General features: G+C 34.8%; 1 protein-coding gene across 2 annotated transcripts; it reads left to right on the top strand.

Annotated features, from left to right (window-relative positions):
• Window positions 1–151: 151 nt before the first annotated feature.
• Window positions 152–25,977, top strand: LOC131976944 (endoribonuclease ZC3H12A). Of its 2 annotated transcripts, none has more exons than XM_059340169.1 (7): window positions 152–233; window positions 2,738–3,145; window positions 6,318–6,457; window positions 17,122–17,356; window positions 18,289–18,395; window positions 20,395–21,053; window positions 21,827–25,977. In XM_059340169.1, exons 2-7 carry the CDS (start codon window positions 2,745–2,747, stop codon window positions 22,130–22,132), a joined length of 1,848 nt encoding a protein of 615 aa, XP_059196152.1. In that variant the 5' UTR covers window positions 152–233; window positions 2,738–2,744; the 3' UTR covers window positions 22,133–25,977. The 2 variants fall into 2 exon arrangements, with proteins under 2 accessions (XP_059196152.1, XP_059196151.1); XM_059340168.1 differs by having other exon boundaries at window positions 21,824–25,977.
• The last annotated feature ends 968 nt before the right edge of the window (window positions 25,978–26,945 follow it).

The raw sequence follows: 26,945 nt of genomic DNA, 5'->3' as shown, positions 1-26,945 counted from the left end.
ACCTTATCTTATCTCACATTTATGCAAATGTTTCAAGGCTCGGCATGCCTCCTGCTGACAGGAGGAGGAGGAGGAGGAGGAGTAAAGAGGAGGAAATCATTGTCCAGGAGCGGAGGGGGAGGAGCCTGAAGTCAAAGTTACTGTAGCTGTTACTGGAAACACTCTCCGGGACTTTTAAAGTGACTTCTGCTGTCAAATGGGACCAGAGGAGAAGGAGCCGAGCGGTTAATAAGGTGAGTTGTGGCTTCACCTGCGTGTTTACCTGCTACTTACCTGTTCACCAGCTGTTACTATAGTTACCTGGCTGACGTGTTACCTGAGACAGGTAAAAACATGAAGCACTGGTGTTTCTACCGCAGAAGTGTTTCCGTTTTCTGCTCGTTAACCCTCGAAGAACTCTATTTGGTAACTTCAGTGGAGTGGAACAGGACTATGACGGCATATTAGGGCCAAGTATGAATAAAAAATAAAAAATACAAAATAAAAAGGGGGGGGGGGGGGGGGGTGCAAATTTACTAGATTACTAGATTACTAGAAAAAAGGTCGATTTAAGAGATTTAAAGTGGCAAATCTGCGTGAAAAAGTCGCAAATTTACGAGAAAAAAGTGGGAAAAAGCTACTTTTTTCTCCCAGATTCACCACTTTAAATCTCATAAATCTGCACATTTTGTTGTTGTTTTTTTTGTTTTTGTTTTTTTACACATTCTGGCTGGATGTAATATCCTTCAATATTCTCTAGGGTTGAAATTTGGAATTTTCAGTATTTGAATGAGTGCCCTATTAAGGGTTAAAAGTCCATATATGTAACTTAATGTAGAGTAAAGCGGCAGAGTCTCTTCCTGTTATGTTCCGCTGTCTTTATAGAACTATAATGCTGACTAGACGTTTCTGTGGACGAGCAGCAACAAAAAAAAATGTTCCTAACAATGTTCTTATATGCTATTCACTATTTTTTTTTTTTTAACCCTCTGGGGTCTGAACCTATTTGTCCTTTATATACCACATAATATTTACTATACTCATGTTTGTATTTGGTATTTTCTCAGCACAACTTCAACATGATCTGACGAATATTTTTTCACTTTAAACCATTTTATTGACATATTAAGCCCAAAAAGTGAAATAAAATCTTACTATTTATGACAATAGAAAACACAAATATGCTAAATGAACTGTTTTGGACCTGAAAGATGTAAAACGTGGTTACAGGTTACAAATATACCCATATAACAATGTTAGTTCACTGAAAACAAAATATAAAACCAGAAAGAAAACAACATTGTAGTTACTGCACTCTGTTTTGCATTACTATTAGATCATGGGTCTCAAACTCGCGGCCCGCGGGCCAATTGTGGCCCTCTTGATGATATTTTGTGTCCCACCTTGATATGAAAGTTTAATGTGAGTTTTATATGAATGGCACTTTACCGTGTTGTGTGGAAGGTCCCTTTAATTACTTTTTTTGATAATTTTGTGTCTTTTTTAAATTATTTTAAATTATAAAACTCAAAACTAGACTTGAAGTTGGCAAAATTTTGAGTTTTATAACTTTCAGAAGCTATGATGCACATATATATGTAATGTCGGAAATAAGCTACATGTTTTTTTCAATTGAAGAATGCAAATTTCTCTGGGCCTACACTATTGAAAAATGAAACATTAAAATGTAAAGAAATAACATTTTATAACAATAACATTCATTTCGTATAATTTTTTGTCAATATAATATTTAGAAGGAAAAGTAATTATTGGTATTTATTATTTATCAAAGTACTCAAAATGAAGCTAATGAAAGTTTATAAATGATTATTTTCATTACAGTAAGTTAATCTGTCAGTTATTTTCACAATTAAATCGATTCATGTTTTGGTCTATAGCAGGGGTCTCACACTCAAATTACCTGGGGGCCGCTGGAGGCAGTATCAAAATGACCAAAAAAAGACACAAAATTACAAAAAAAAAAACACAAAATGACAGAAAAAAACGAAATTACTTAAAAAAGAAACAAAAAGACAAAAAATATGTTAAAAAGACAAAAAATGATTTTAAAAAAAGACACAAAATGACCAAAAAAGACAAAATGACAGAAAAAAAACTAAATTACTTTAAAAAGACACAAAATGACCAAAAAAAGACACAGAATTACAAAAAAGACACAAAATTACTAAAAAAAAAGACAAAAAATGACCCAAAACACAGAATACCCAAAAAAAGACACAAAATTATTTTTAAAAAAAGACACGAAATGACCACAAAAAGACACAAAATTACAGGAAAAAAAAGACACAAAATTCCATAAAAGACACACACAAAAAATAAATTACTTAAAAAAGACACAAAATGACCAAAAAAAGACACAGAATTACAAAAAACACAAAATTACAAAAAAAAAGACACAAAATGACCCAAAAGACAGAATACCCAAAAAAGACACAAAATTATTTTAAAAAAAGACACAAAATGACCACAAAAAGACACAAAATTACAGAAAAGAAAGACACAAAATTACAACAAAAAAAAGACAAAATTACTAAAAAAAAGACACAAAAAAGACATAAAATGACTTACAAAGACACAAAAAGACATGAAAAGGATTTAAAAAATGGACAGAATAGCCCTATAAGACTCCATAGAGTTAAAGGATGAGACGGATATAAAAGCATATCATCAGCATACAGTGACACCTTATTTAAAAAAAAAGATTAAATATGACTAATTACATGTAATTTTCCTCCAGTGAGTGGATGAGTATCACCCTGAGCCAACACGTGTCCTATGCTGGTGAACAGAGCTCCAGATGCTCCAGGATGGACCAGAGTTCACCACCGGACCTGCCCGAACCCGACAGCGAGGAGCTCCGGCTCAGAGTGGACTTCTTCAGGAAGCTGGGTTACTCCTCGGAGGAGGTGCAGGCCGCTCTGAGGAAGCTGGGCCTGAGCACGGACACTAACGCGGTGCTGGGAGAACTGGTCCGGAGCAGGACCGGTTCTGGTCCTGACGGTGATCTGACGGGGCAGAAGGACCCTCTGCTGCCCCCCAGCTGGACTCCTGGACCCTCCAGAAATACTCCACAGCTGGGGGAGCGCAAGACCACGGACACAGAACTGAGGCCGGTCGTTGTTGATGGAAGCAACGTTGCCATGAGGTAATCTTTACAGGCTTTTTCTGTCTTTAACCCTATGGAGTCTTATAGGGATATTTTTTTACCATTTTTTAATCCTTTTCATGTCTTTATAAGTCATTATGTGTCTTTTTTGGTCATTTGTGTCTTTTTATGTCTTTTTTTCTCATTTTGTGTCTTTTTTGGTCATTATGTGTCTTTTTTTTAGACATTTTGTGTCTTTTTTGGTCATTTTGTGTCTGTATTTCTGTCTTTTTTAGTTGTTTTGTGTCTTTTTTGGTCATTTTTATGTCTTCTGTGGGTTTTTTTGGTTAATCTGTCTTCTCATTTTGTGTCTTTTTTGGTTATTTTGTGGCTTTTTTGTGATTTTGTGTCTTTTTTTGTCATTATTGTCTTTTTGTGTCTTTTTTGGTCATTTTGTGTCTGTTGTTGTGTCTTTTTCAGTTTTGTCATTTTGGGTATTTTTTGTCATTGGTGTCTTTTATGTGTCTTTTTTTGGTAATTTTGTGTCTTTTTTTGTGTCTTTTTTGGTCATTTTGTGTCTTTGTGTGTCTTTTTTTTTGGTCTGCTTTGTTTTCTAGTCTGGATGTGATGAAGAAGCCATGTTGCGGCCTAAATTAACCTAAATTATATTTCACAATTTTCGGTAACACTTTATATTAGGGAACACATATTCAACATTAATTAGCTGCTTATTAGCATGCAAATAAGTAACATATTGGCTCTTAATGAGTCATTATTAAGTAGTTATTAATTCCTTATTCTGCATGGCCTTATCATGTGGGTCACTTTACGCCAATGTTAGTCTACCAGTGAGCCACTTTGTAGAGTAATGATTAACATTATAATCTACCAATCCTCATCCAATCATCCAGAAGGAGCCACCAGTCACATCAAAGGTCTGGAGAAGGTGTTTGCTATTTGCCTTTTCGATGGTTTCATTCACCGATATGTAGAGATTATAAAGTCCATATTATAAAGCATATTAAGATCATAACTCATATACAACAACTTCCTTCCTTACTACTAATAAGCAATAATTCTGAGGTTATTGAGGGAAAACTCTTAGTTAATGTCTTACTGGTTGTATAATAAGGCCATGCAGAATAAGGCATTAATAACTAGTTAATAATGACTCATTAAGAGCCAATATGTTACTTATTTGCATGCTAATAAGCAGCTAATTGATGTTGAATATGTGTTCCCTGATATAAAGCGTTACCCAATGTTCTTACCTGTGTTTTGCTGCATTAAACTACAGACAGTGCACAATAAGAGACATAGCAACTAAAGGAGGTTTTGTCTACGTGATGGCAGTTAAGCTTTATAAAATAACTTGTCAAACTGTCATCACTCATGCTGTCATTCAACCCTGACGATAGTTTGTGGCCCCCACCTTGATATGAAAGTTTAATGTGAGTTTTATATGAATGGCACTTTACCGTGTTGTGTGTGGAAGGTCCCTTTAATTACTGTTTTTGGTAATTTTGTTCTTTTTTTTTGTAATTTTGTGTCTTTTTTGTAATTTTGTGTCTTTTTTAAATAATTTTGTGTCGTTTTTAGTAATTCTGTGTCTTTTTTTGGTCATTTTGTTTCTTTTTTAAGTAATTCAGTTTTTTTCTGTCATTTTGTGTCTTTTTTGGATCATTTTGTATCTTTTTTAAATAATTTTGTGTCTTTTTTTGGTCATTTTGTTTCTTTTTAAGTAATTTACCTATCTAATAAGCAATAATTCTGAGGTTACTGAGGTAAAACTCTTAGTTAATTTCTTACTGGTTGTATAATAAGACCATGCAGAATAAGGCATTAATAACTACTGAATAATGACTAATTAAGAGCCAATATGTTACTTATTTGCATGCTAATATAACATCAAGTAATGTTACAACAAGTAATGTTGAATATGTGTTCCCATCCATAATATTAAGTGTAACCCAATGTTCTTACCTGTGTTTTGCTGCATTAAACTACAGACAGTACACAATAAGAGACATAGCAACTAAAGGAGGTTTTGTCTACGTGATGGCAGTTAAGCTTTTTAAAATAACTTGTCAAAGTGTCATCACTCATGCTGTCACTCAACCCTGAGACATGCATCGTCGTGTCACGTCTAGAAACGAGGCGTTCACCGCTCTGTTTGTGCATGTTTTTGCACAGACCGCTGCTACAATATGCAAATTTTAGGCACACACCTCTAAATCTGTAGATATGCATTGTAACACAGAGGAAGTTGAGAGGGAGGATTTAAGAGCCAGAGGGAAGGTTCCCTCCGAGGGAACATTCAGAGGCGTGTGTTGTTTACAGAGATCAACTGGATTCTTGCTTCACAACTTTTATAGTCAATCAGTTGTTCACATCTGCTCTGTTGTTTTTTTTTTTACAGTCATGGCAACAAGGAAGTGTAGTAGGAAGGCAGTATCAAAATGACCAGAAAAAGACACAAAATGAAAGAAAAAAACAAAAATACTTACTTAAAGAAGAAGCAAAATGACTAAAAAAGACACAAAATTTTTTTTAAAAAGACATACAATTATTTTAAAGACACAAAATTTCAAAAAGACACAAAATTACTAAAAGAAGACACTGAATGACCAATAAAGACACAAAATTACAAGACATAAATTAACTAAAAAAACATTAAATTACTTAAAAAAGACACAAAGTGATCAAAAAAGACACAGAATTAACAAAAAAGACACAAAATGACCGAAAAAGACACAAAATTACAAAAGACACAAATTAACTAAAAAAAACACTAAATTACTTAAAAAAAGACACAAAATGATCAAAAAAGACACAAAATTATTTTAAAAAGACACAAAATTACAAAAAAAAGACACAAAATTACCAAAAACGACACATGCAAATAAGTAACCTATTGGCTCTTAATGAGTCATTATTAAGTAGTTATTAATGCCTTATTCTGCATGACCTTATTATACAACCAGTAAGACATTAACTAAGAGTTTTCCCTCAATAACCTCACAATTATTGATTATTAGAAAGCTAAATTACTTAAAAAAGAAACAAAATGACCAAAAAAGACACACAGAATTACCAAAGAAAGACACAAAATTATTTAAAAAAGACACAAAATGACCCAAAAAAGAGTTTTCCCTCAATAACAACTGAATTCTTGCTTCACAACTTTTATAGTCAATCAGTTGTTCACATCTGCTTTGTTTTTTTTTTACAGTCATGGCAACAAGGAAGTGTTCTCGTGTCGAGGCATCCAGCTCTCAGTGAACTTCTTCTTGGACAGAGGTCACAGCACCGTCACTGTGTTTGTGCCCAGCTGGCGCAAAGAGCAGCCAAGACCTGACGCCCCAATAACAGGTGAGGATGTGACCAACAGACAGTCATCAAGCTACTGGTGATGATCTGCGGTCCAAGCAGAAATAATCTTATTGGCTAAACCCCAATCAAGTAGAGGCAAACTTGTTGTTTTTCATTCTTGACTCTCATAAAACTGAGTAACCAGCAGGTCAGCCAGGCTTATTATCTTGTGTTTCCATTTAACCCTTTGATGCTCCACATATAAACACCTTCTAATGCACAACATGGGTCAAAAATGACCCTCATTCATTCCCCATGTTATTTCATGCTGGCTGTGTGTTTGAATATCTTTATTTATTTTTTTACAACAGATCATTATATCCATTTTTCCTTTCATACTTTATGAAGAAAAATAGTTTTTGTATTATTACATCAAGTTTACACACATGGGTCAATAATGACCTTGTGCATTAGAAGTGTAGTGATACAAAAAGTGATACACTGAATTAACAATTTGAGTAAATGTGTCACTATGTTTGTCTTATTTTGAAGGTTTAACTGTAAAAGAGTTGTTAGAACCACCAGATTACTTTGGAAAAATCACATATTTTAACATTTGAGACTTATTAGAGCCACCAAATAATAATTTCCATTGGAAAAACACCAATTTAACAAAATCGGATAGTTAATAATTGTGTCTTCTTTGTCAATTGTGGCCCTCGTGATGATATTTTGTGGCCCCCATCTTGATATGAAAGTTTAATGTGAGTTTTATATGAATGGCACTTTACCGTGTTGTGTGTGGAAGGTCGCTTTAATTACTTTTTTTTTTTGGTCATTTTATGTCTTTTTTTTAAGTAATTGTGTGTTGTTTTTTAATAATTCTGTGTCTTTTTTGGTAATTCTGTGTATTTTTTTGTCCTTTTGTGTCTTTTTTTGTCATTTTGTTTCTTTTTTTGAGACTTATTAGAGCCACCAAATAATAATTTCCATTGGAAAAAAACACCAATTTAACAAAATAGGATAGTTAATATTTGTGTCTTCTTTGTCAGGTTTTAAATTGGTGTCAACATATAAACACCTTCTAATGCACAACATGGGTCAAAAATGACCTTGTGCATTAGAAGATTAGGGATAATAAAAAGGGTTTTTATTCAAAAATTAAGAGATTAAAAATGAAATGAGCACTTATGATGATCAAAAACAAGTTATTTGAGGAAAACCTGCAGTACTGAATGATGAAATTAATTTATTGCAAAGATATAGAATATAAAAACTTAGTCGGGTCACTTTAGAGCATGTTGTGCATCAAAGGGTTAAACGCTAGAGCACTGGAGGAAATAGAAGAGGTGGAAATCTGAAATCACTTTGGGGTTTCAAAGCGGTCTGATAACTATTCAAATACAGTTCAGTATTTACAATGGTGAGGCTGCATTAACACCAAATCAGGCATTGCAATGAAACCAGACTAAATGTTGGCATTGTACGTCTCTGGAAGCCACAGATAAGTTGAATCTGTACATTTTATAACCACAAACATGTTGAATATGCAGCCTGTTATCATGTGACACCTGCTGACTGCTGCTTTAAACACACTGCAGACACACAAAAGCACATTGTAAAAGTGACAAATGCTGTTTTCAACACATGATAATTGCTGTCAATTTTTTAAAGTTTGTTAAATAAAAAAAAAGAGCCGAGTTAGGCTTAAAAGCACTAATTCCACCAATAACTTCCAACAAGGGCACACTGGGCCCCAGTTTGGTAGTTTGGCCGTAGTTGACAGTGACTGACGTGATTAACAGCTCTAGTTGCAACCTGGTCTCACAGGAATCCGTGGAATAGCCACGGAATCACTCAAATTTCCGTGAAACTGACACGGATTTCGCTACAATGCAAGTTAATGACAGTCATATCCCGTGGCTATTCCAACATACAAAGTGATTATGTACATTCACTGAGTGAAGATTTAGAAAATAAAACATATATTTCTCGCTAGAAATGTGATCAAAATCCATTTTTATGCAGAAACTAAGTCAAAATATTCATTTTTTTCACTAAAAATGAGAGAACTGTCCGCCATGTTTTTTGTTCTGACTGCCGGGACCTTGAAAGTCACGTGACTTGGAACAAACCAATAGCCACGGGATATGACTGTCATTAACTTGCATTGTAGCGAAATCCGTGTCAGTTTCACGGAAATTTGAGTGATTCCGTGGCTATTCCACGGATTTTGAGTTAAGCGAAATCCGTGGCTATTTCACGGATTTCTGTGAGACCAGGTTCCTAGTTGAGACACCTCGACTCTAATTGGTTGTTTTGTTTGTGGATTCTTGCAAAGACAATTAGGAGAACTAGGAGGAGGCAGAAAATGGGGTTTTTCTCCTGTATTAGCGTCAGGATAAAGTGACGATTTCATCAAATATGGCAAAAACTTAACTTGCCCTAACCCAGGGGTCTCGCAGCCCTCGTGATGATATTTTGTGGCCCCCACTTTGATATGAAAGTTTAATGTGAGTTTTATATGAATGGCACTTTACCGTGTTGTGTGTGGAAGGTCCCTTTAATTACTTTTTTTGGTATTTTTGTGTCTTTTTAAAATAATTTTGTGTCTTTTTTTGGTCATTTTGTTTCTTTTTTAAGTAATTTAGTTTTTTTTCTGTCATTTTGTGTCTATTTTTAAATTATTTTGTGTTTTTTCAGTCATTTTGTGTCTTTTTAAAGTAATTTAGTTTTTTTCTGTCATTTTGTGTCTATTTTTAAATAATTTTGTGTTTTTTCAGTCATTTTGTGTCTTTTTTAAGTAATTTAGTTTTTTTCTGTCATTTTGTGTCTTTTTTGTAATTTTGTGTCTTTTTTTAAATAATTTTGTGTTTTTTCAGTCATTTTGTGTCTTTTTTAAGTAATTCAGTTTTTTTCTGTCATTTTGTGTCTTTTTTTGGTCATTTTGTTTCTTTTTTAAGTAATTTAGTTTTTTTCTGTCATTTTGTGTCTATTTTTAAATAATTTTGTGTTTTTTCAGTCATTTTGTGTCTTTTTTAAGTAATTTAGTTTTTTTCTGTCATTTTGTGTCTTTTTTTTGTAATTTTGTGTCTTTTTTTGGTCATTCTGATACTGCCTCCAGCGGCCCCCTGGTAATTTGAGTTTGAGAGCCCTGCCCTAACCCAACAACCTGATTCTGACCCTTTTATTTAAGTAGTAAATGAGAGTCCAAACTAGTTCACTACAAAACGACAGCCTGTATAAGAAGAAACAATAAGTTCAGTAGCTCTTCTGTGGCTTTTGTGATCTTTTAATATGCTTCCAACAGTGACAATCGTGGTTTAGCATCGACAGCTCACTTCAAAGTGAACACAGTTCAAAAATGTGCTCATACACGTCCTGAACACTCCTCGGAGAAATACCAGAGAGATCCAGACTGGATATCAGTACGCGTTTCAAACATGACTTTAATCGTTTGTGGTCACAGTCTGACGTCAATTGCACTTAACGCAAACAACATATTTTGATGTGCATGTCAGTCTCTCACACAGAAATTAAAGAAGGAATCTGGTGTAACAGGATTCTCACTAATGATAGAAATATTCTGGAGTGAGAACCGCTAACTGCAGCTTAGCTTAGTTTAGTTCAGGGATTGAAGTGGCCCTCAGTACAACTACATGCATTTGAGCATGAAATCTTAAAAGTGCAGTGTAAAAATGCACAAAATTACTTCTTGTAATTAATGTTGGTCTGCTGTTCTTGCACTGAAAAAAAATAAATCACAGAAAGTGGTTATTTTTGATTTGCTTCAAACATTTTGTATTCCTATTTATACTGTTAAACATGCGTTTGAGCATGAAATATGTTAAGTTACTGCACTGTAAACATATTTAAAATTGCAGTTTCATCATATCTGGTTAACCCTCTGGAGTCTCCAAAACAGCCAACGTATGGCTTCTTCATCACATCCAGACTAGAAAACAAAGCAGACCAAAAAAAGACACAAAATGACAAAAAAGACACAAAATTAGCAAAAAAAAGACACAAAATAACTAAAAAAAGACACAACAACAGACACAAAAAAACCCCAAAAAAGACACAAAATGAACCAAAAAAAAGACACAAAATAACTAAAAAAAGACACAACAGACACAAAATTACCAAAAAAGACACAAAATGACAAAAAAAGACAAAATAATTTAAAAAAGACACAACGACAGACACACAATTACCAAAAGAGACACAAAAAATACTCAAAATGACCAAAAAAGACACAAACTGACAGAATGAAGACACGAAAAGACATGAAAAGGATTCAAAAATGGACAAAATAACAAAAAAAAAAACACAGAAGACACAAAATGACCAAAAAAACCCACAAAATAATTAAAAAAGACACGACAACAGACACAAAATGACAAAAAAAAGACACAAAATAACTAAAAAAAAGACAACAACAGACACAAAATTACCAAAAAAGACACAAATGACCAAAAAAGACACAAATGACAGAATGAAGACACGAAAATACATAAAAAGGATTCAAAAATGGACAGAATAGCCCTATAAGGCTCCATAGAGTGAAGGGCCCGGTCCTGTATGTGGCCCTGTGGTAGTGTTGATGAAACATTGTGGCCCCTTGCAACATTTAAGTTGCCCATCCCTGGTTTAGCACAAGGACGGGAAACAGGGAAATTATTAATCCGTACAATAAACAATCAATCAATTTGCCATTTTACAGCGTTTGCTGGAAGCGATAACATCGGTACTGTTTGTGCTGTTTGCAAGATAAAGTCCAATAAATCCCACATGATTAATCTGTCGTTTTATGATCTGTTTCCATTTACAGATTAAACAAACCAGATATAACGTGTTCATTAGAGAGCTTTAGAGGCTGGTTGCATGTTGAACTGTTCCTTTAATGAGCCAGGAACCAGTGGTTCTTCTCCTTTAGGTTTTATTTCCTCTCAGACTGCAGCAACAATTGTCTTGTAAATTAACAGTAAAATACTGGCAGCAGCGTTCTACTGTTAATGTTTCAGTTCCTCTACTGTTATCTACTTTACAGGATGTTACTGTGATAAAACCACATATTGAATTACAGTAAAATCCTGCATTTCATTGATTTTTACAGGAGACTAAAACACAGTACAGTGCTGAAGCTAGATGCAATATTGTTTTCTTTTTTGGTAATTCTGTGTCTTTTTGGGGGTAATTTTGTGTCTTTTTAAATAATTTTGTGTCTTTTTTGTAATTTTGTGTCTTTTTTAAATAATTCTGTGTCTTTTTTAAATAATTTTGTGTCTTTTTAAAATAATTTTGTGTCTTTTTAAATAATTTTGTGTCTTCTTTGGTAATTTTGTGTCTTTTTTGGGTCATTTTGTGCCTTTTCTAAAATAATTTTGTCTTTTTTGGTAAGGAGTTCAGTAGATTTTTATAGTAGACTAAACACAGTTTAGTGCTGAAGCTAGTTGCAATATTGTTGCATTATACAATGCAGTCATTTTTTGTAAATAGAGCATATTACTGTCTAAAAGCCAATTACTATGAATTAAGCGCTGTCTTCACTGTAACCTCAGTAATTTTAATAAACCATATACTGAATGAGTTAGTTAAGTAAAATACAGCCATTAAAAATGTGGACAAGAAGAGACTTAGAAAATATATATATATATATATATATTTTATGGGAAACGGCAAGCTACCTGCAAATATTGCCCAGGATGCATTGTTTTCTCCAGTATAATACCTTTTTAATGGAAAACAGTATGTTACTGTCACAATTTGGCTGTTTTCTTACAGCAGTTTAGGTATGCATATTGTGAGTGAGTCCTGCAGCAGCCATGAGAAACTGTTTACTGTCTGAGGCAAAAACTACTGAACTCCTGCCAAAGCAAAAAGCCACGGGGCAACACAGTTCTGATGGTCACACAAAGCTTCAGCCGCTCGGTTACCATGTTAAGTTACCATATGAAGCTCAAACAGCATGAAATGTGGGCACACAGTCAGAATGATTTACTGTAATAGTTTCCGTGCAGGTACAGTGTGATAATATCTGGCAGTCGGATATAATAAAGGGCTCGACCATGTTTGTATTTGTAACCAGAGAAGCTGCCTTTCCATGCCACAAAATTATTTTAAAAGACACAAAATTACCAAAAAAAGACACAAAATTATTTTAAAAAGACACAAAATTACCAAAAGACACAAAATTACCAAAAAAAGACACAAAATTACCAAAAAGAGACACAGAATTACCAAAAAAAAAGACACAAAATTACCAAAAAAAAGACACAAAATTATTTTTAAAAGATACAAAATTACAAAAGAGACACAAAATGATTCAAAAAGACACAAAATTACCAAAAAAAAGACACAAAATTACCCAAAAAAGACACAAAATTACCAAAAAGAGACACAGAATTACCAAAAAAAGACACAAAATTACCAAAAAAAGACACAAAATTACCAAAAAAAGACACAAACTTACCAAAAAGACACAAAGTTATTTAAAAAAGACACAAAATTACAAAAAAAAGACACAGAATTACCAAAAAGACACAAATTTATTTAAAAAAAAGACACAAAATGTATTTAAAAAGACACAAAATTAAAAAAAAAGACACAGAATTACCAAAAAAGACACAAAAATACTAAAAAAAAAAAAAGACACAGAATTACCAAAAAAGACACAAAATTACTAAAAAAAAAGACACAGAATTACCAAAAAAGACACAAAATTACTTTAAAAAAAAAAGACACAGAATTACCAAAAAAGACAAACAATATTGCATCTAGCTTCAGCACTATACTGTGTTTAGTCTACTTTAGTTACCATATGAAGCTCAAACAGCAGGAAATGTGGGCACACAGTCAGAAGGATTTACTGTAATAGTTTCCGTGTGGGTACAGTGTGATAATATCTGGCAGTAGAAGATAATAAAGGGCTCGACCATGTTTGTATTTGTAGCCAGAGAAGCTGCCTTTCCATGCCACAAAATTATTTTAGAAAGACACAAAATTACCAAAAGACACAAAATTACCAAAAAAAGACACAAAATTACCAAAAAAAAGACACAAAATTACCAAAAAAAGACACAAAATTACCAAAAAAAGACACAAAATTATTTTTACAAGATACAAAATTACAAAAAAGACACAAAATGATTAAAAAAGACACAAAATTACCAAAAAGAGACACAAAATTATTTTTAAAAGATACAAAATTACAAAAAAGACACAAAATGATTAAAAAAGACACAAAGTTATTTAAAAAAGACACAAAATTACCAAAAAAAGACACAAAATTACCAAAAAAAAGACACAAAATTACAAAAAAAAACACAAAATTACCCAAAAGACACAAAGTTATTTAAAAAAGACACAAAATTACCAAAAAAGGACACAGAATTACCAAAAAAGACACGAAATTAATTTTTAAAAAAGACACCAAAAAAGACACAAAACGACCAAAAAAAAGACACAAAATTATTTTTAAAAGACACAAAATTATTTAAAAAGACACAAAATTACCAAAAAAGACACAAAATGTATTTTAAAAAAGACACAAAATTAATTTAAAAAAAGACAGAATTACCAAAAAAGGACACAGAATTACCAAAAAAGACAAACAATATTGCAACTAGCTTCAGTGTTTAGTCTACTTTAGTGACCATATGAAGCTCAAACAGCAGGAAATGTGGGCACACAGTCAGAAGGATTTACTGTAATAGTTTCCGTGCAGGTACAGTGTGATAATATCTGGCAGTAGAAGATAATAAAGGGCTCTACATTTCTGACAACTGAGTCACTGTCTGTAACCAGAGAAGCTGCCCTTTATTCACACTTAGTACATGTTGTTTTCATGCTTTCTTTCACCTTTGGGCATCGGCAGCAACAACAAATATTTAACAAAAGGGTGGATCGAGCTTTTAGAAGTGATGCATCATCACCTTTCATGATTTGGTAACTGGGTGGAGCGATCCAATAGTTCTATTTTCTACCCACGTACAAGGAAGTAACAGTCAGTCCCTGGAAAGCCCCACCAGGAAGTACTGCTCTGTTTTTATTCCCACACCTAGTTCACTGTGACAGTCATCTAGAGCAAGAAACCAGGTGAAGACAGTCAAGATGAGAGGCACTTAGCTAGAAAAGGGCCTTTAAGTGTCTGTGTGTGTGTGTGTGTGTGTGTGTGTGTGTGTGTGTGTGTGTGTTTATCTGTAAGGAGGTAACTCAGCCATACACACTTCCAGCTTTCATGTTATCCAGCCTCTTGTTAAATAATACCAAACTCAAATTACCTGGGGGCAAAGAAAAAAAAAACGAAATTATTTAAAAAAGACACAAAATGACAAAAAAAAATACACAGAATTACCAAAAAAGACACAAAATTATTTTAAGAAGACATAAAATGACCAAAAAAAGACACAAAATGATTTTAAAAAGACACAAAATTACCAAAAAAAGACACAGAATTATTCTTAAAAAGACACAAAATTATTAAAAAAGACACTAAATTATTTAAATAGACACAAAATTACCAAAAAAGACACAAAATTATTTTTAAAAAGACACAATTATTAAAAAAAAGACACAAAATTACCAAAAAAGTAATTAAAGGGACCATCCACACACAACACAGTAAAGTGCCATTCATATAAAACTCACATTAAACTTTCATATCAAGGTGGGGGCCACAAAATATCGTCACGTCAGTTTGAGACCCCTGCATTACACAGATTTAATTTTAGTTTATTTCATTTCGCTTTAACTTGTGTAATAAGCACCTAAACTGTGTGTGCTGAAGATGAAAACAAAATAATAATAATAATAAAAGAGTAAGACAAAACATTTAACATGAGATATAGAATACATATTCGAAAAGGAGTGAGAAGAAGTAAAACTTTTTTATGCACAAGAGACATGCTGGTGGAGGAGAGACTGGCTTATAGTCTTATAATGTTCTTGAGAAAGACTTATATCTCACATAAACCTGTTTCTTTATTCTTACAACTTCAGCCGACAAATGTGAAACAGTTATAGTACTAGACAGGCCTCAGGAAACACCTTCACCTTGCCTTTACCTAGAACCAAGGCACTCAAAAGGTCAGTTATGTACACTGTAATAAATTATTCTGTAATCATTTTATTTTACTTAATATATTTGGTCAAATGTATTAAATATAAATGCATCCTTGATTTTGAGGCAGTTGTTTAAGTAACTTTAATATAAAAAATGTTGAGATAGAATCTACTTATTTTGATCACATTAAATATAATCTTTGTGTATGAAATTCTAAATCAAGAGAATTTTGAATGAATCCAACACAATAGAATTAGTCCGTTTTTAATCGACACTAAACACTTCCTGTTAAGTTGTTATTAACTCAACTTGTAACTTGTAAACTGAAACTGAGGGAAACAGTGTTTCGTCATCATATTATGTTGCAATAGGCTTCTATGAAATTAGGAAATCATGTTAAGTTGAACTCAAGCATGTTAAAACATCATGGTACATTTTATGCTTACCTTGTATATTTATTTATTTATTTATTCATTTATTTAATTATTCATTTATTAGGTGAGGTTACCACTAGATGAGGTTACTTCTAGGTGAGGTTACTGCTAGGTGAGGTTACCGCTAGGTGAGGTTACCGCTAGGTGAGGTTACCTTTAGGTGAGGTTACCACTAGGTGAGGTTACCTTTAGGTGAGGTTACCACTAGGTGAGGTTACCTCTAGGCGAGGTTACCTCTAGGTGAGGTTACCGCAAGGTGAGGTTACCGCTAGGTGAGGTTACCGCTAGGTGAGGTTACCTCTTGGTGAGGTTACCGCAAGGTGAGGTTACCGCTCGGTGAGGTTACCGCTAGGTGAGGTTACCGCTAGGTGAGGTTACCGCTCGGTGAGGTTACCTCTAGGTGAGGTTACCGCAAGGTGAGGTTACCGCTCGGTGAGGTTACCGCTAGGTGAGGTTACCGCTAGGTGAGGTTACCGCTCGGTGAGGTTACCTCTTGGTGAGGTTACCGCAAGGTGAGGTTACCGCTCGGTGAGGTTACCGCTAGGTGAGGTTACCGCTAGGTGAGGTTACCGCTCGGTGAGGTTACCTCTAGGTGAGGTTACCTCCAGGTGAGGTTACCGCTAGGTGAGGTTACCGCTAGGTGAGGTTACCTCTTGGTGAGGTTACCGCAAGGTGAGGTTACCGCTCGGTGAGGTTACCGCTAGGTGAGGTTACCTCTAGGTGAGGTTACCGCTAGGTGAGGTTACCACTAGGTGAGGTTACCACTAGGTGAGGTTACCGCTAGGTGAGGTTACCGCTAGGTGAGGTTACCTGTGTATACTGCAGGAGGGATGTTACACATGTCCTTATTCTCGCGATATAGCCTTTATTCTTAAACTTTTCTATAGTGATTTTTCTATTTAAATAAATGAATAAACGTTTAATGTAGCCCTTATTTAGTTGTTTTTGTCCCACTAATGAATTAAATGCTGAGTCATCTATATTTAACACATGAGATGTATTACCTTGGGAATCACTGTATTAGATGATGTTTGTACAGCTGATGTCTGATGTCTTTTGTTTCCTATGAATAGCAGTTGGAGCTATTGTAACATTAATAATAGGCTAAAATGTGTTTATGGAGCAGGACCAATGTGTGTCATGTTACATAACAAAGCTATAACGGGTAATAGAAGTCCCTCCTGTCTCTCTTCAGACATCTGACCCGTCACTGTTTGCATTTTCAGATCAACACATCCTAATGGAGCTGGAGAAACGGAAGATAGTGGTCTTCACGCCATCTCGCCGCGTTGGCGGGAAGCGAGTGGTTTGCTATGACGACCGGTTTATCGTCAAGTTAGCGTACGAGTCGGACGGAGTGATCGTGTCCAACGACACCTACCGGGACCTGCAAGGAGAAAGACCTGAGTGGAAGAAATGCATCGAGGAGAGGCTCCTCATGTTCTCCTTTGTCAATGACAAGTAAGAAATAATCCATCCACCCATTTTCCTACGCTTATCCAGGGCCGGGTCGCGGGGGCAGCAGGCTAAGCAGGGCATTCCAGACTAATTTTATTTGTAGAGCGCCTTTTAAAAGCGCTTCACACAAAAAAAACACGTCCAAAAAAAAAGGATATACACTGTAAATAATGGCTGTGAAATGTACAGTTATTTACTGTTTTATTCACTGTGTTTGATTTTTACAGTATAGTGCTGTATAATTTACAATAAAATCGGTCCTTGTGACAAAATCACAGTAGTTAAAGCATTACTGTGGAAAAAAAACACAGTAATTTGGTGTTTTTTCAGTCATTTGGTGTCTTTTTTGTTAATTTTGTGTCCTTTTTTTGGTAATTTAGTGTTTTTTCAGTCATTTTGTGTCTTTTTTGGGTCATTTTGTGTCTTTTTTTAGTCAGTTTGTGTCTTTTTCTTATGATTTTGTGTCTTTTTTGGTCATTTTGTGTCATTTTTGAGTAATTTAGTGTTTTTTCAGTCATTTTGTCTTTATTTGGTCATTTTGTGTCTTTTTTGGTCACTGTGTGTCTTTTTTAAGTAATTTAGTTTTTTTCTGTCATTTTGTGTCTGTTTTTTAGTATTTTTTTGGTCATTTTGATACTGCCTCCAGCGGCCCCCAGGTAATTTGAGTTTGAGACCCCTGGTCTAGACCCTGCAAGGCCTGAATATAAAAGTAATTAGTCAGATTTCATCAGTTCTGTATTTTACTGGAAGCAATTTAAGGGAGGTAATTAGCCTGTTTTTCTGCCCTGTGAGGTGTCACGGTTTCCTCCAGTTAATATGTTACCAGCAGGCTTATTGCCGCCTGAGGACTCAATTACGGAAACATAATTATGCAGCACCCAGCTGATTTGTCATAGTCAGTCAGTTATTTTTGTGTCTTGTTTTGTTTTGTCCAGGTTCATGCCACCAGATGACCCTCTGGGTCGCCACGGCCCCAGCCTTGATAATTTCCTCCGGAAAAAGCCTCTGCCTGCTGAGCAAAAGAAACAGCTCTGTCCATATGGTGAGATATTATTCAACATATTCTCTAACTGTGTCAAACAGAACTGCTTGGTTAGTTTTAGGCACCAAAACTACTTGGTTAACGATTTATCGGGCGAAGAACCGTATTTGGTAAGCGGATATCCAAAATAAAAACAGAACAAAGTTGCAAATTTACTAGATTAAAGTGGCAAATCTGCGCTAAAAAGTTGCAGATTTAAGAGATTTAAAGTGGCAAATCCGTGCAAAAAAAGTTGCAGATTTAAAAGATTTAAAGTGGCAAATCTGTGCTAGAAATGTAGCAGATTTAAGAGATTTAAAGCGGCAAATCTACAAGACAAAAAAGTTGCAGATTTAATAGATTTAAAGTGGCAAATCTGCGCTAAAAAAGTAGCAGATTTAAGAGATTTAAAGTGGCAAATCTGAGCTAAAAAAGTAGCAGATTTAATAGATTTAAAGTGGCAAATCTGCGCTAAAAAAGTTGCAGATTTAAGAGATTTAAAGTGGTAAATCTGCGCTAAAAAAGTAGCAGATTTAATAGATTTAAAGTGGCAAATCTGCGCTATAAAAGTTTCAGATTTAAAAGATTTAAAGTGGCAAATCTGTGCTTAAAAAGTAGCAGATTTAAGAGATTTAAAGTGGCAAATCTGCGTAAAAAAAGTAGCAGTTTTAAGAGATTTAAAGTGGCAAATCTGCGCTGAAAAAGTAGCAGATTTAAGAGATTTAAAGTGGCAAATCTGCACTAAAAAAGTTGCAGATTTAAGAGAAAAAAGTGGGGATAAAAGCCACTTTTTCCTCGCAGATTCACCACTTTAAAACTCATAAATCTGCACATTTTTTCTCATAGATTTGCCACTTTAATCTCGTAAATTAATTTCTCAAAATATGACCCCCCTCCCCCGGGTATGTATGTTTTTTTTTACACATTGTGGCAGTACGTAATATCCTCCAATATTCTCTAGGGTTGAAATTTGGAATTTGCAAGTATTTCAATGAGGGTTAAGTTTAGAAAAAAAGAGCAGGGTTTGGGTGGAAAATGACAACTTCTGTGCATCACTACTGGACACATTTACTTGGTGTTAATCAGTTAACTTAACAAGTTAACTTAAAATAACAGAACTTTGTTGATTACTGGTTCCTGGGTCAAAGTCCTGTGTTTGTTTGGCCCATCACACTCACTGTTTACTGGCTTTCTCTGGCTTAATAATACGCCACCTCACTTCCTCCTTCGCTCTTGTCAGTCTTACATGGGTCATTATAAGTTTAACCTCCTGGCTCACAGTTAGGTTGGTTATCTTTGAATAACAGTGAATTACTTTTAGTAGGTTTAACCCATTTAGGCCTGAAACGGCTGTAAAAAAAAATGCCTGTAAAACCTCTGGGTGATTTTAAAATAAGCCCCTAAAATCTGAAGTTTTTCTGTAAATTCAACAGAAGTGTCAACTCTTCCTACTAAATAATAGATTTTTCAGCCTCTGTAGCAGATAGAAATGAAATTCAAAAAGTTTTTGTCATTTTGTGTCTGTTTTTGTCATTTTGTGTCTTTCTTTTGGTCATTTTGTGTCTTTTTTTGTCATTTTGTGTCTTTTTTTTGTCATTTTGTGTCTGTTTTGGTCATTTTGTGTCTTTTTTTGGTCATTTTGTGTCTTTTTTGGTGATGATTCCAAAGTTCTGGAAAAGTCCCATGATGCATTGCAACACTCCCACATGTATTCTGATACATTTCATTGGTCAAGGGACCGAAAATAGGTGGAAAAAACTACAAATACTACAAATACTACAAAACGACGTATCTGCTTTCCGGGCTTTAATGGTAGAATAACACAACAGCGCCCCAACAGGTTTTAATGGTAGAAATGCGATAATGCTTTCCCGCTTCACATGGGTTAACTACAACAGTGAATGACAACAGCCTGTATGACTGGCACAGAGCACCATTCTTTATGAAGTTTTGGACAAGGAAGTATCTTTGTGACCCAAATGAGATCACCTACAAATTTTCTTTTTTTGATTTCCCGCAGATAAAAAGTGCACTTACGGCCTCAAATGTAAGTTCTACCACCCGGAGCGGTCCAACCAGTCCTACCTGTCTTTGGCTGACGAACTGAGAGAGAAAGCCCAGATTTCTACCGCAAAAGAAGACAGAAGTGCCAGATTATCACCCAGACATCTTCAGTCGGAGCCTGAGCCTTCTCACAAGGCCTTTTCCCATCCCAAAGACTCCAACACGGAGCTTTTAAGAGACCAGCAGAGCTCTTCACATCCCACACAAAACTCCCTGGTGTACTGGGGGGATCCGAGGAGTGGTCAGGGTCAGAACGAGTGGCCCGGGCTGCCCTCCATGCCCACTCATTACTACACCAGCAACTCTCACGAGTACCTGGACTCCGGCCTCGGGTCCTATGAGAGTCAGTACTCTGACGGGTGCCTCAGAGACTCCCACAGGCTCCGGCCCCAGCAGCAGAGACAACATGCCCCAGTGCATTTAGAGAAGAATAACAGCAGCAGCCAGTCCTGCAGGTGCTGCTCCACGCAGCAGCATCGTCACCATGGAAACCTGGACTCCAAGGGTCAACACAAGTACGACACCTACTCTCCTCACGTCTTCCCGCCTGGCGTGCCGCACCAGAACAGCCTCCCCAGCCACCTGCATTACAGCGGAGCCCCGGCTCACAATAAGGTGGGTTAACTCTGACTAACGGTCAATTACTTTTAGTAGGTTTAACCCATTTAAAGGCCTAAAACGGCTGTAAAAAAATGCCTGTAAAACCTCTGGGTGATTTTAAAATAAGCCCCTGTAGAACCTGATAATGTAATAAATTCCCGTTAATGTAATAACCCAGATAATGTAATAAAAATCTGCACTTGAGTCCATTGAAAATGTAATAAAACCTGATAATGTAATAAAGTGCATTTCCCAATAATGTAATACACTTTTTTTTTACCAATAATGTACTCAAGTGCAGATTTTTATTACATTATCCGGGTTATTACATTATCGGGAATTTATTACATTATCAGGTTCTACAGCATTTTTCAGCCTCTGTAGCAGATAGAAATGAATTTCTGGAAAAGTCCTACGATGCATTATGACACTCCCACATGTATTCTCATTTTGTGTCCTCTTGTGTCTTTTTTTAGTCATTTTGTGTCCCTTTTTGTCATTTTGTGTCATTTTGTGTCTTTTTTAGTCATTTTGTGTCTTTTTTTAGTCATTTTGTCTTTTTTGGTCATTTTGTGTCTTTTTTTGTCATTTTGTGTCTTTTTTAGTCATTTTGTGTCTTTTTTTTTTGTCATTTTGTTTCTTTTTGTGTCTGTTTTTAGTCATTTAGTGTCTTTTTTGGTCATTTTGTGCCTTGTTTTAGTCATTTTGTCTTTTTGGGTCCTTTTTTAGTCATTTTGTGTAATTTTTTAGTCATTTTGTGTCTTTTTTTGGTCATTTTGCATCAGCAGCAGTACTGGTCCGATCCCTTCCAGGGGATGCCCCAAACCAGGACGTCCTGCAGTCTCCCGTCCTCGGCCAGCTCCTTGCACTCCAACAACTGCTCTTACAAAGGCCCTCAGTTCGACCCGTGGGGCCCGCAGCAGTCCTCTCCTGCTGCGTTCGACCCAAAAAGGTTGGAGCTCCGCAAGAAGCTGCAAGCCATCTTCAACCCGCATCAGGTGGATACGGTCCTGGAGATGTTTCCACACGAGACCAACGCAGAGAAACTGGCTGCAGAGATCCTCAACATGAAGGCTCAGAGGGGGATCTTCTGATGATTCCTCTGGTTTTTCTTCCCTTTAGGCTTGGGATGATGTAATGTATCCTGGTGTCAATATTTGTGATTATCCTTCCCCCCACTGCAAAAAATATGTGTCTAAAAACCAGATAAAAACACTAAATCTGAGGGAAATGATCTTGCTGCATGGACAGATAATTTACCTTGACAAGATTTCTTGAATTAATATTATTAAGTCTAGAAATAAGCATGTTGAACACTTAAAATAAGAAATTAACTCTTAAAACAAGATTACTTATCTAACACTTCTAAATCTAAAGTTTTTCTTATCTTGGTAAGAAACAAATAATTGTCAGTGCAGCTTTAATTTAGCTCTTTTGTAGATTTTTTTTGTCTTTTTTGGTCATTTTGTGACCAAAAGAAGATGTAAAAAGACACAAAATTACAAAAAAAGACACAAAGAAAGACACAAAAAGACACAAAAAAGACAAACAAGACAGAAAATCACAAAAAAAGACAGAAAAAGACAAAAAATACCAAGCAAAAAAGTCACAAAAGACAAAAAAACATCAAAAAAAGACAGAGAAACGGGCCAGTTCATCGCTGCTTGCAGCTTTAATCCATCTTGTTTTTAGAGTTAATTTCTTGTGTTCAACATGCTTATTTCTAGATTTAATAATCTTAATTTAAGAAATCTTGTCAAGGTAAATTATCTGTCCATGCAGCGAGATCATTTCCCTCAGATTTAGTGTTTATCTGGTTTTTAGACACACCTTTTTTTTGCAGTGTACATGCATTTGAGCATGAAATATGTTAAGTTACTGCACTGTAAACATATTTAAAATTGCAGTTTCATCATATCTGGTTAAGTGCACGCTCCCCCTGCAGCATTTACGTTGCCCATCCCTGAGCTAGAGAAACTCAAAACTAGACTTGAAGTTGGCAAAAAGTAGATGTCAAGGTGCCGGGCTGTAGAAAATGTAATACAGTTTATAGGGAAAACAGAAATAACTGTTCATGTCATATGATTTTTGGCCTAAAGAGCCACAGGTTGCCTCCCCTTGAAATAGAGTATTAACAGTGTCTTAGTCTGTTGTTTCTTAAGGGAAACTTCCTGTATTTTTATACAGACTTTTATTTTTCACTTCCCTACCATGATGTCACATGGTACAGACAACAATTACATCGTTTGCATCAGCATATTTAATTTACCCCTGACTTAAGAAATACAGGAAGTATCAGGGAACAAAAAATAAGTTAATATATAAATATATATATTTAGCACTTTCCTGTCATTAAACAGTATTGTTGGCATTGTAAAGTCAGCATTTTACTTTTTCTGGCTTTAGTTGTGCTCATTGATGATCACCCCAATAATGGAAATTTACCGACTTATTGCTTTGTTTTTTATTGCAAAATGCAATAAAATTGTACTTTTTGTCCAAATCCCAACTTCCCTCTCAGCTTCTTCAGACAGAAATAACATGACACTCATGTGACTCTCTGTCATGGCAAGCAAGGATTTTTTTTTTTTTTTTTTTTTTTTTTTGTAGTGTGTATTCTGCCCTACAAAGCGTAATTGCAGTAATTATATTTTTGGTCAAATTTGATTTATAACAAAAAATAAACTCCTTGATATCTGTTTTATCTTGTGACAAAGTTTTAGATTTCAATTTTGCTTTATTTCAGAGAAATAATTATATAAAAACCACAAAATCCAACTCAAAACCAAGCAGTAATTGCACTTACCACAGTCTGCTTTGGATATATATACTAATTTAAACATGAAAATAATAGAAATTATAAGCTTATTTTTAATAGGTTTTTAGATTTCTAATAGTTACTGGACTCTGTTTTTGCATTACTATTAGAACCTTTTACACCTTTTAACTACGTTTTTGGGGTCAAATGTCAAATAAATCATCATGATTTTTTAGCATTTTTTAACATAATACATGTAGAAATAAGTGTCATATCACTTATCTATAACCCATTTGGCTGGCCAGTTAAAAAACGTTAAAAACAACAACTTTAATGCAGTTTTTCTCAGTTTTTACCTTTTGCATAGTTACTGCAGTTAGACTTTGTAGTGTGTATAGTTAAGTGATTTGAAAGTTAATTGAAAATCTGTTTCATTGTGTGTAATGTGCCATTGCAGACGTGCAATTTGCTTTCCTATTTATGTTAAGACAATTTATTATCTGCATTTGTATGACACTGTAGTCAAATGTGACCTTGTCGTCCAATATTTTGGATGAAAAGTGCCTCTAGAGTAAAAGAGTAATGACTGAGCTTCTAGAGTTTTGACTGTTGATGCATATTGTGTCGAATGTGATATATTTTAACCTCTTCTTGCCTTAAAATCAAGTTCTCACGTCGTAAGGAATCGTTGTATAAAGTATTACTATTTTCTTTAACTTTCACTGCAGTTGTCCAGAACAACTTGTCATTTAACCCTTTGATGCACAACATATTGACCCCCCATGTTATTTAATGCTGCTGTGTGTTTCTGTGCTCTATATTTTGAAATCAACTTATTTAATGATTGAATATTCCAAGTATTCTTTAAATATCTTGTTTTTGATAACAACAGATCATTATTTCCATTTTGCTTTTCATACTTTATGAAGAAAAACAGTTTTTGTATTATTACATAGCTAACTACTTGTCTAAATAGCTTGCTAAGCTAACTACTTAGCCAAGAAGTTAGCTAAGTAGTTAGCTTAGCAAGCTACTTAGCTAAATACTTAGCCAAGAAGTTAGCTAAGTAGTTAGCTTAGCAAGCTATGAACTTTATGAAGAAAAACAGTTTTTGTATTATTACATAGCTAACCACTTGTCTAAGTAGCTTGCTAAGCTAACTACTTAGCCAAGAAGTTAGCTAAGTAGTTAGCTTAGCAAGCTACTTAGCTAAATACTTAGCCAAGAAGTAAGCTAAGTAGTTACCTTAGCAAGCTATGAACTTTATGAAGAAAAACAGATTTTGTTTCAGTACATAGCTAACTACTTGTCTAAGTGGCTTGCTAAGCTAACTACTTAGCCAAGAAGTTAGCTAAGTAGTTAGCTTAGCAAGCTACTTAGCTAAATACTTAGCCAAGAAGTTAGCTAAGTAGTTAGCTTAACAAGCTATGAACTTTATGAAGAAAAACAGTGTTTGTATTATTACATAGCTAACTACTTGTCTAAGTAGCTTGCTAAGTAGTTAGCTTAGCAAGCTACTTAGCTAAAAAATGGATATGGTGCTTTAGACATGTTGTGCATTAGAAGAGTAGTGACACAAAAAGGGATTTTATTAAAAAATGAATAAAGGAAAACATAAAATTAGGATGTATGATGATCCAAAACAAACTAATTGAGGAAAACCTGGAATACTGAATGATGAAAATAATTTATTGCAAAGATATAGAACATAAAAACTCATACATATCAGATCACTTTAGACCCATGTTGTGCATCAAAGGGTTAATATCCCTGTGAGGAGCAGCGGCAGTGTATTTTAGTATTCTGATGCACTCAGATAATGTCAATCCAGTCAAGGATCCAAAAACTGTATTTACACTAAACCCCAAGCTAACAAGGAAACTGACTTTTGAAAAGACTTTGTCACAATCAAATGGAATTTGCTGATAAGTCAAAACCCTTTCCTGTCAACTGGCATCAGTTTCATGACGCATTCTCGGAACAAGTGTTGCTGTAATACTACCGCGTTTTTTGGTTACTGTGCAATTGATAAAAAGTTGATAAAAGTATGGAATTTAGTTCTCATGAACATTCAGATTCATCTTCTCTTAGAAAATCACCCTGTAAATGTCTATTGTAAGATAAATTCATAGTGAGAAAGTTTAGGGAAAAACCATGTAATTAAAAATAAAACTGTGTCAGATATGACGTGTGTGTGTGTTTGTGTGTGTGTGTTACTGGTAAATTTACTGCTGTGCCAGCTTTTCATGAGCCTGGCTGTTTGTTAACTCTATGGAGTCTTATAGGGCTATTTTGTCCATTTTTTAATCATTTTTTCATGTCATTTTGGGTCATTTCTGTTTGTTGTTGTGTCTTTTTTAGTTATTTTGTGTCTTTTTTGTCATTTTGTGTCTTTTTTGGTCATTTGGTGTCTTTTTTTAGTCATTTTGTGTCTTTTTTTAGTCTTGTTGTGTCTTTTTATGTTTTTTTAATCGTTTTGTGTAATTTTGTGTCTTTTTTGTCATTTTTTGTCATTTTGTGTCTTGTTTGTGTCTTTTTATGCTCTTTTGTGTCTTTTTTTAGTCATGTTATGTCTTTTTGTGTCTTCTTTTAGTCCTTTTGTGTCTTTTTTGGCTATTTTGTGTCTTTTCTAGTCCTTTAGTCCAAAAAAAATGTGATTTTGAATCTTTTTTTTAACTTTCAAAACACTATCATGCTCAATAAAGAATTTTAAATGTTGCAAATGTGACCAAATGTGTCAAATCTAACATATAAGAGGGTTCCATCCAGTTCTATCATTTGATACTAAATCTATTTGAGCTTGTCTCCAGTTTTACTTGGTATATCATCATCAAACTGAAACTGGCCTCATGGAGTTTACAGCCAGAACTTTAGAGGTAAATTTACAGTAGGGCTCCACGCTGCTTTGTTTTCTAGTCTGATGGAGGCAACAAGTCTGGATTATTTGGAGCTTTTGGAGACTCCAGAGGGTTAATATGTTTCTAAAGGATATCAGGAACTTAGTATTGGCACCCACTCATTCTTGCATCATAACTTATTGCCTAAAAGCCTAAAATTCCTACTCAACACCCACACTAACATTTCACAAGCATACAAGTCTCTTACGTACAGACCTGTCAAGGGCAGCTCGAAGGTTTCACAAACCTAGG

The sequence above is a fragment of the Centropristis striata genome, chromosome 8 (genome assembly GCF_030273125.1).
Source record: "Centropristis striata isolate RG_2023a ecotype Rhode Island chromosome 8, C.striata_1.0, whole genome shotgun sequence".
NCBI classification, from domain to species: domain Eukaryota; kingdom Metazoa; phylum Chordata; class Actinopteri; order Perciformes; family Serranidae; genus Centropristis; species Centropristis striata.
The sequence above is the reverse complement of the archived record's forward strand: the minus strand, read 5'-3'. Positions and strand labels throughout refer to the sequence as shown.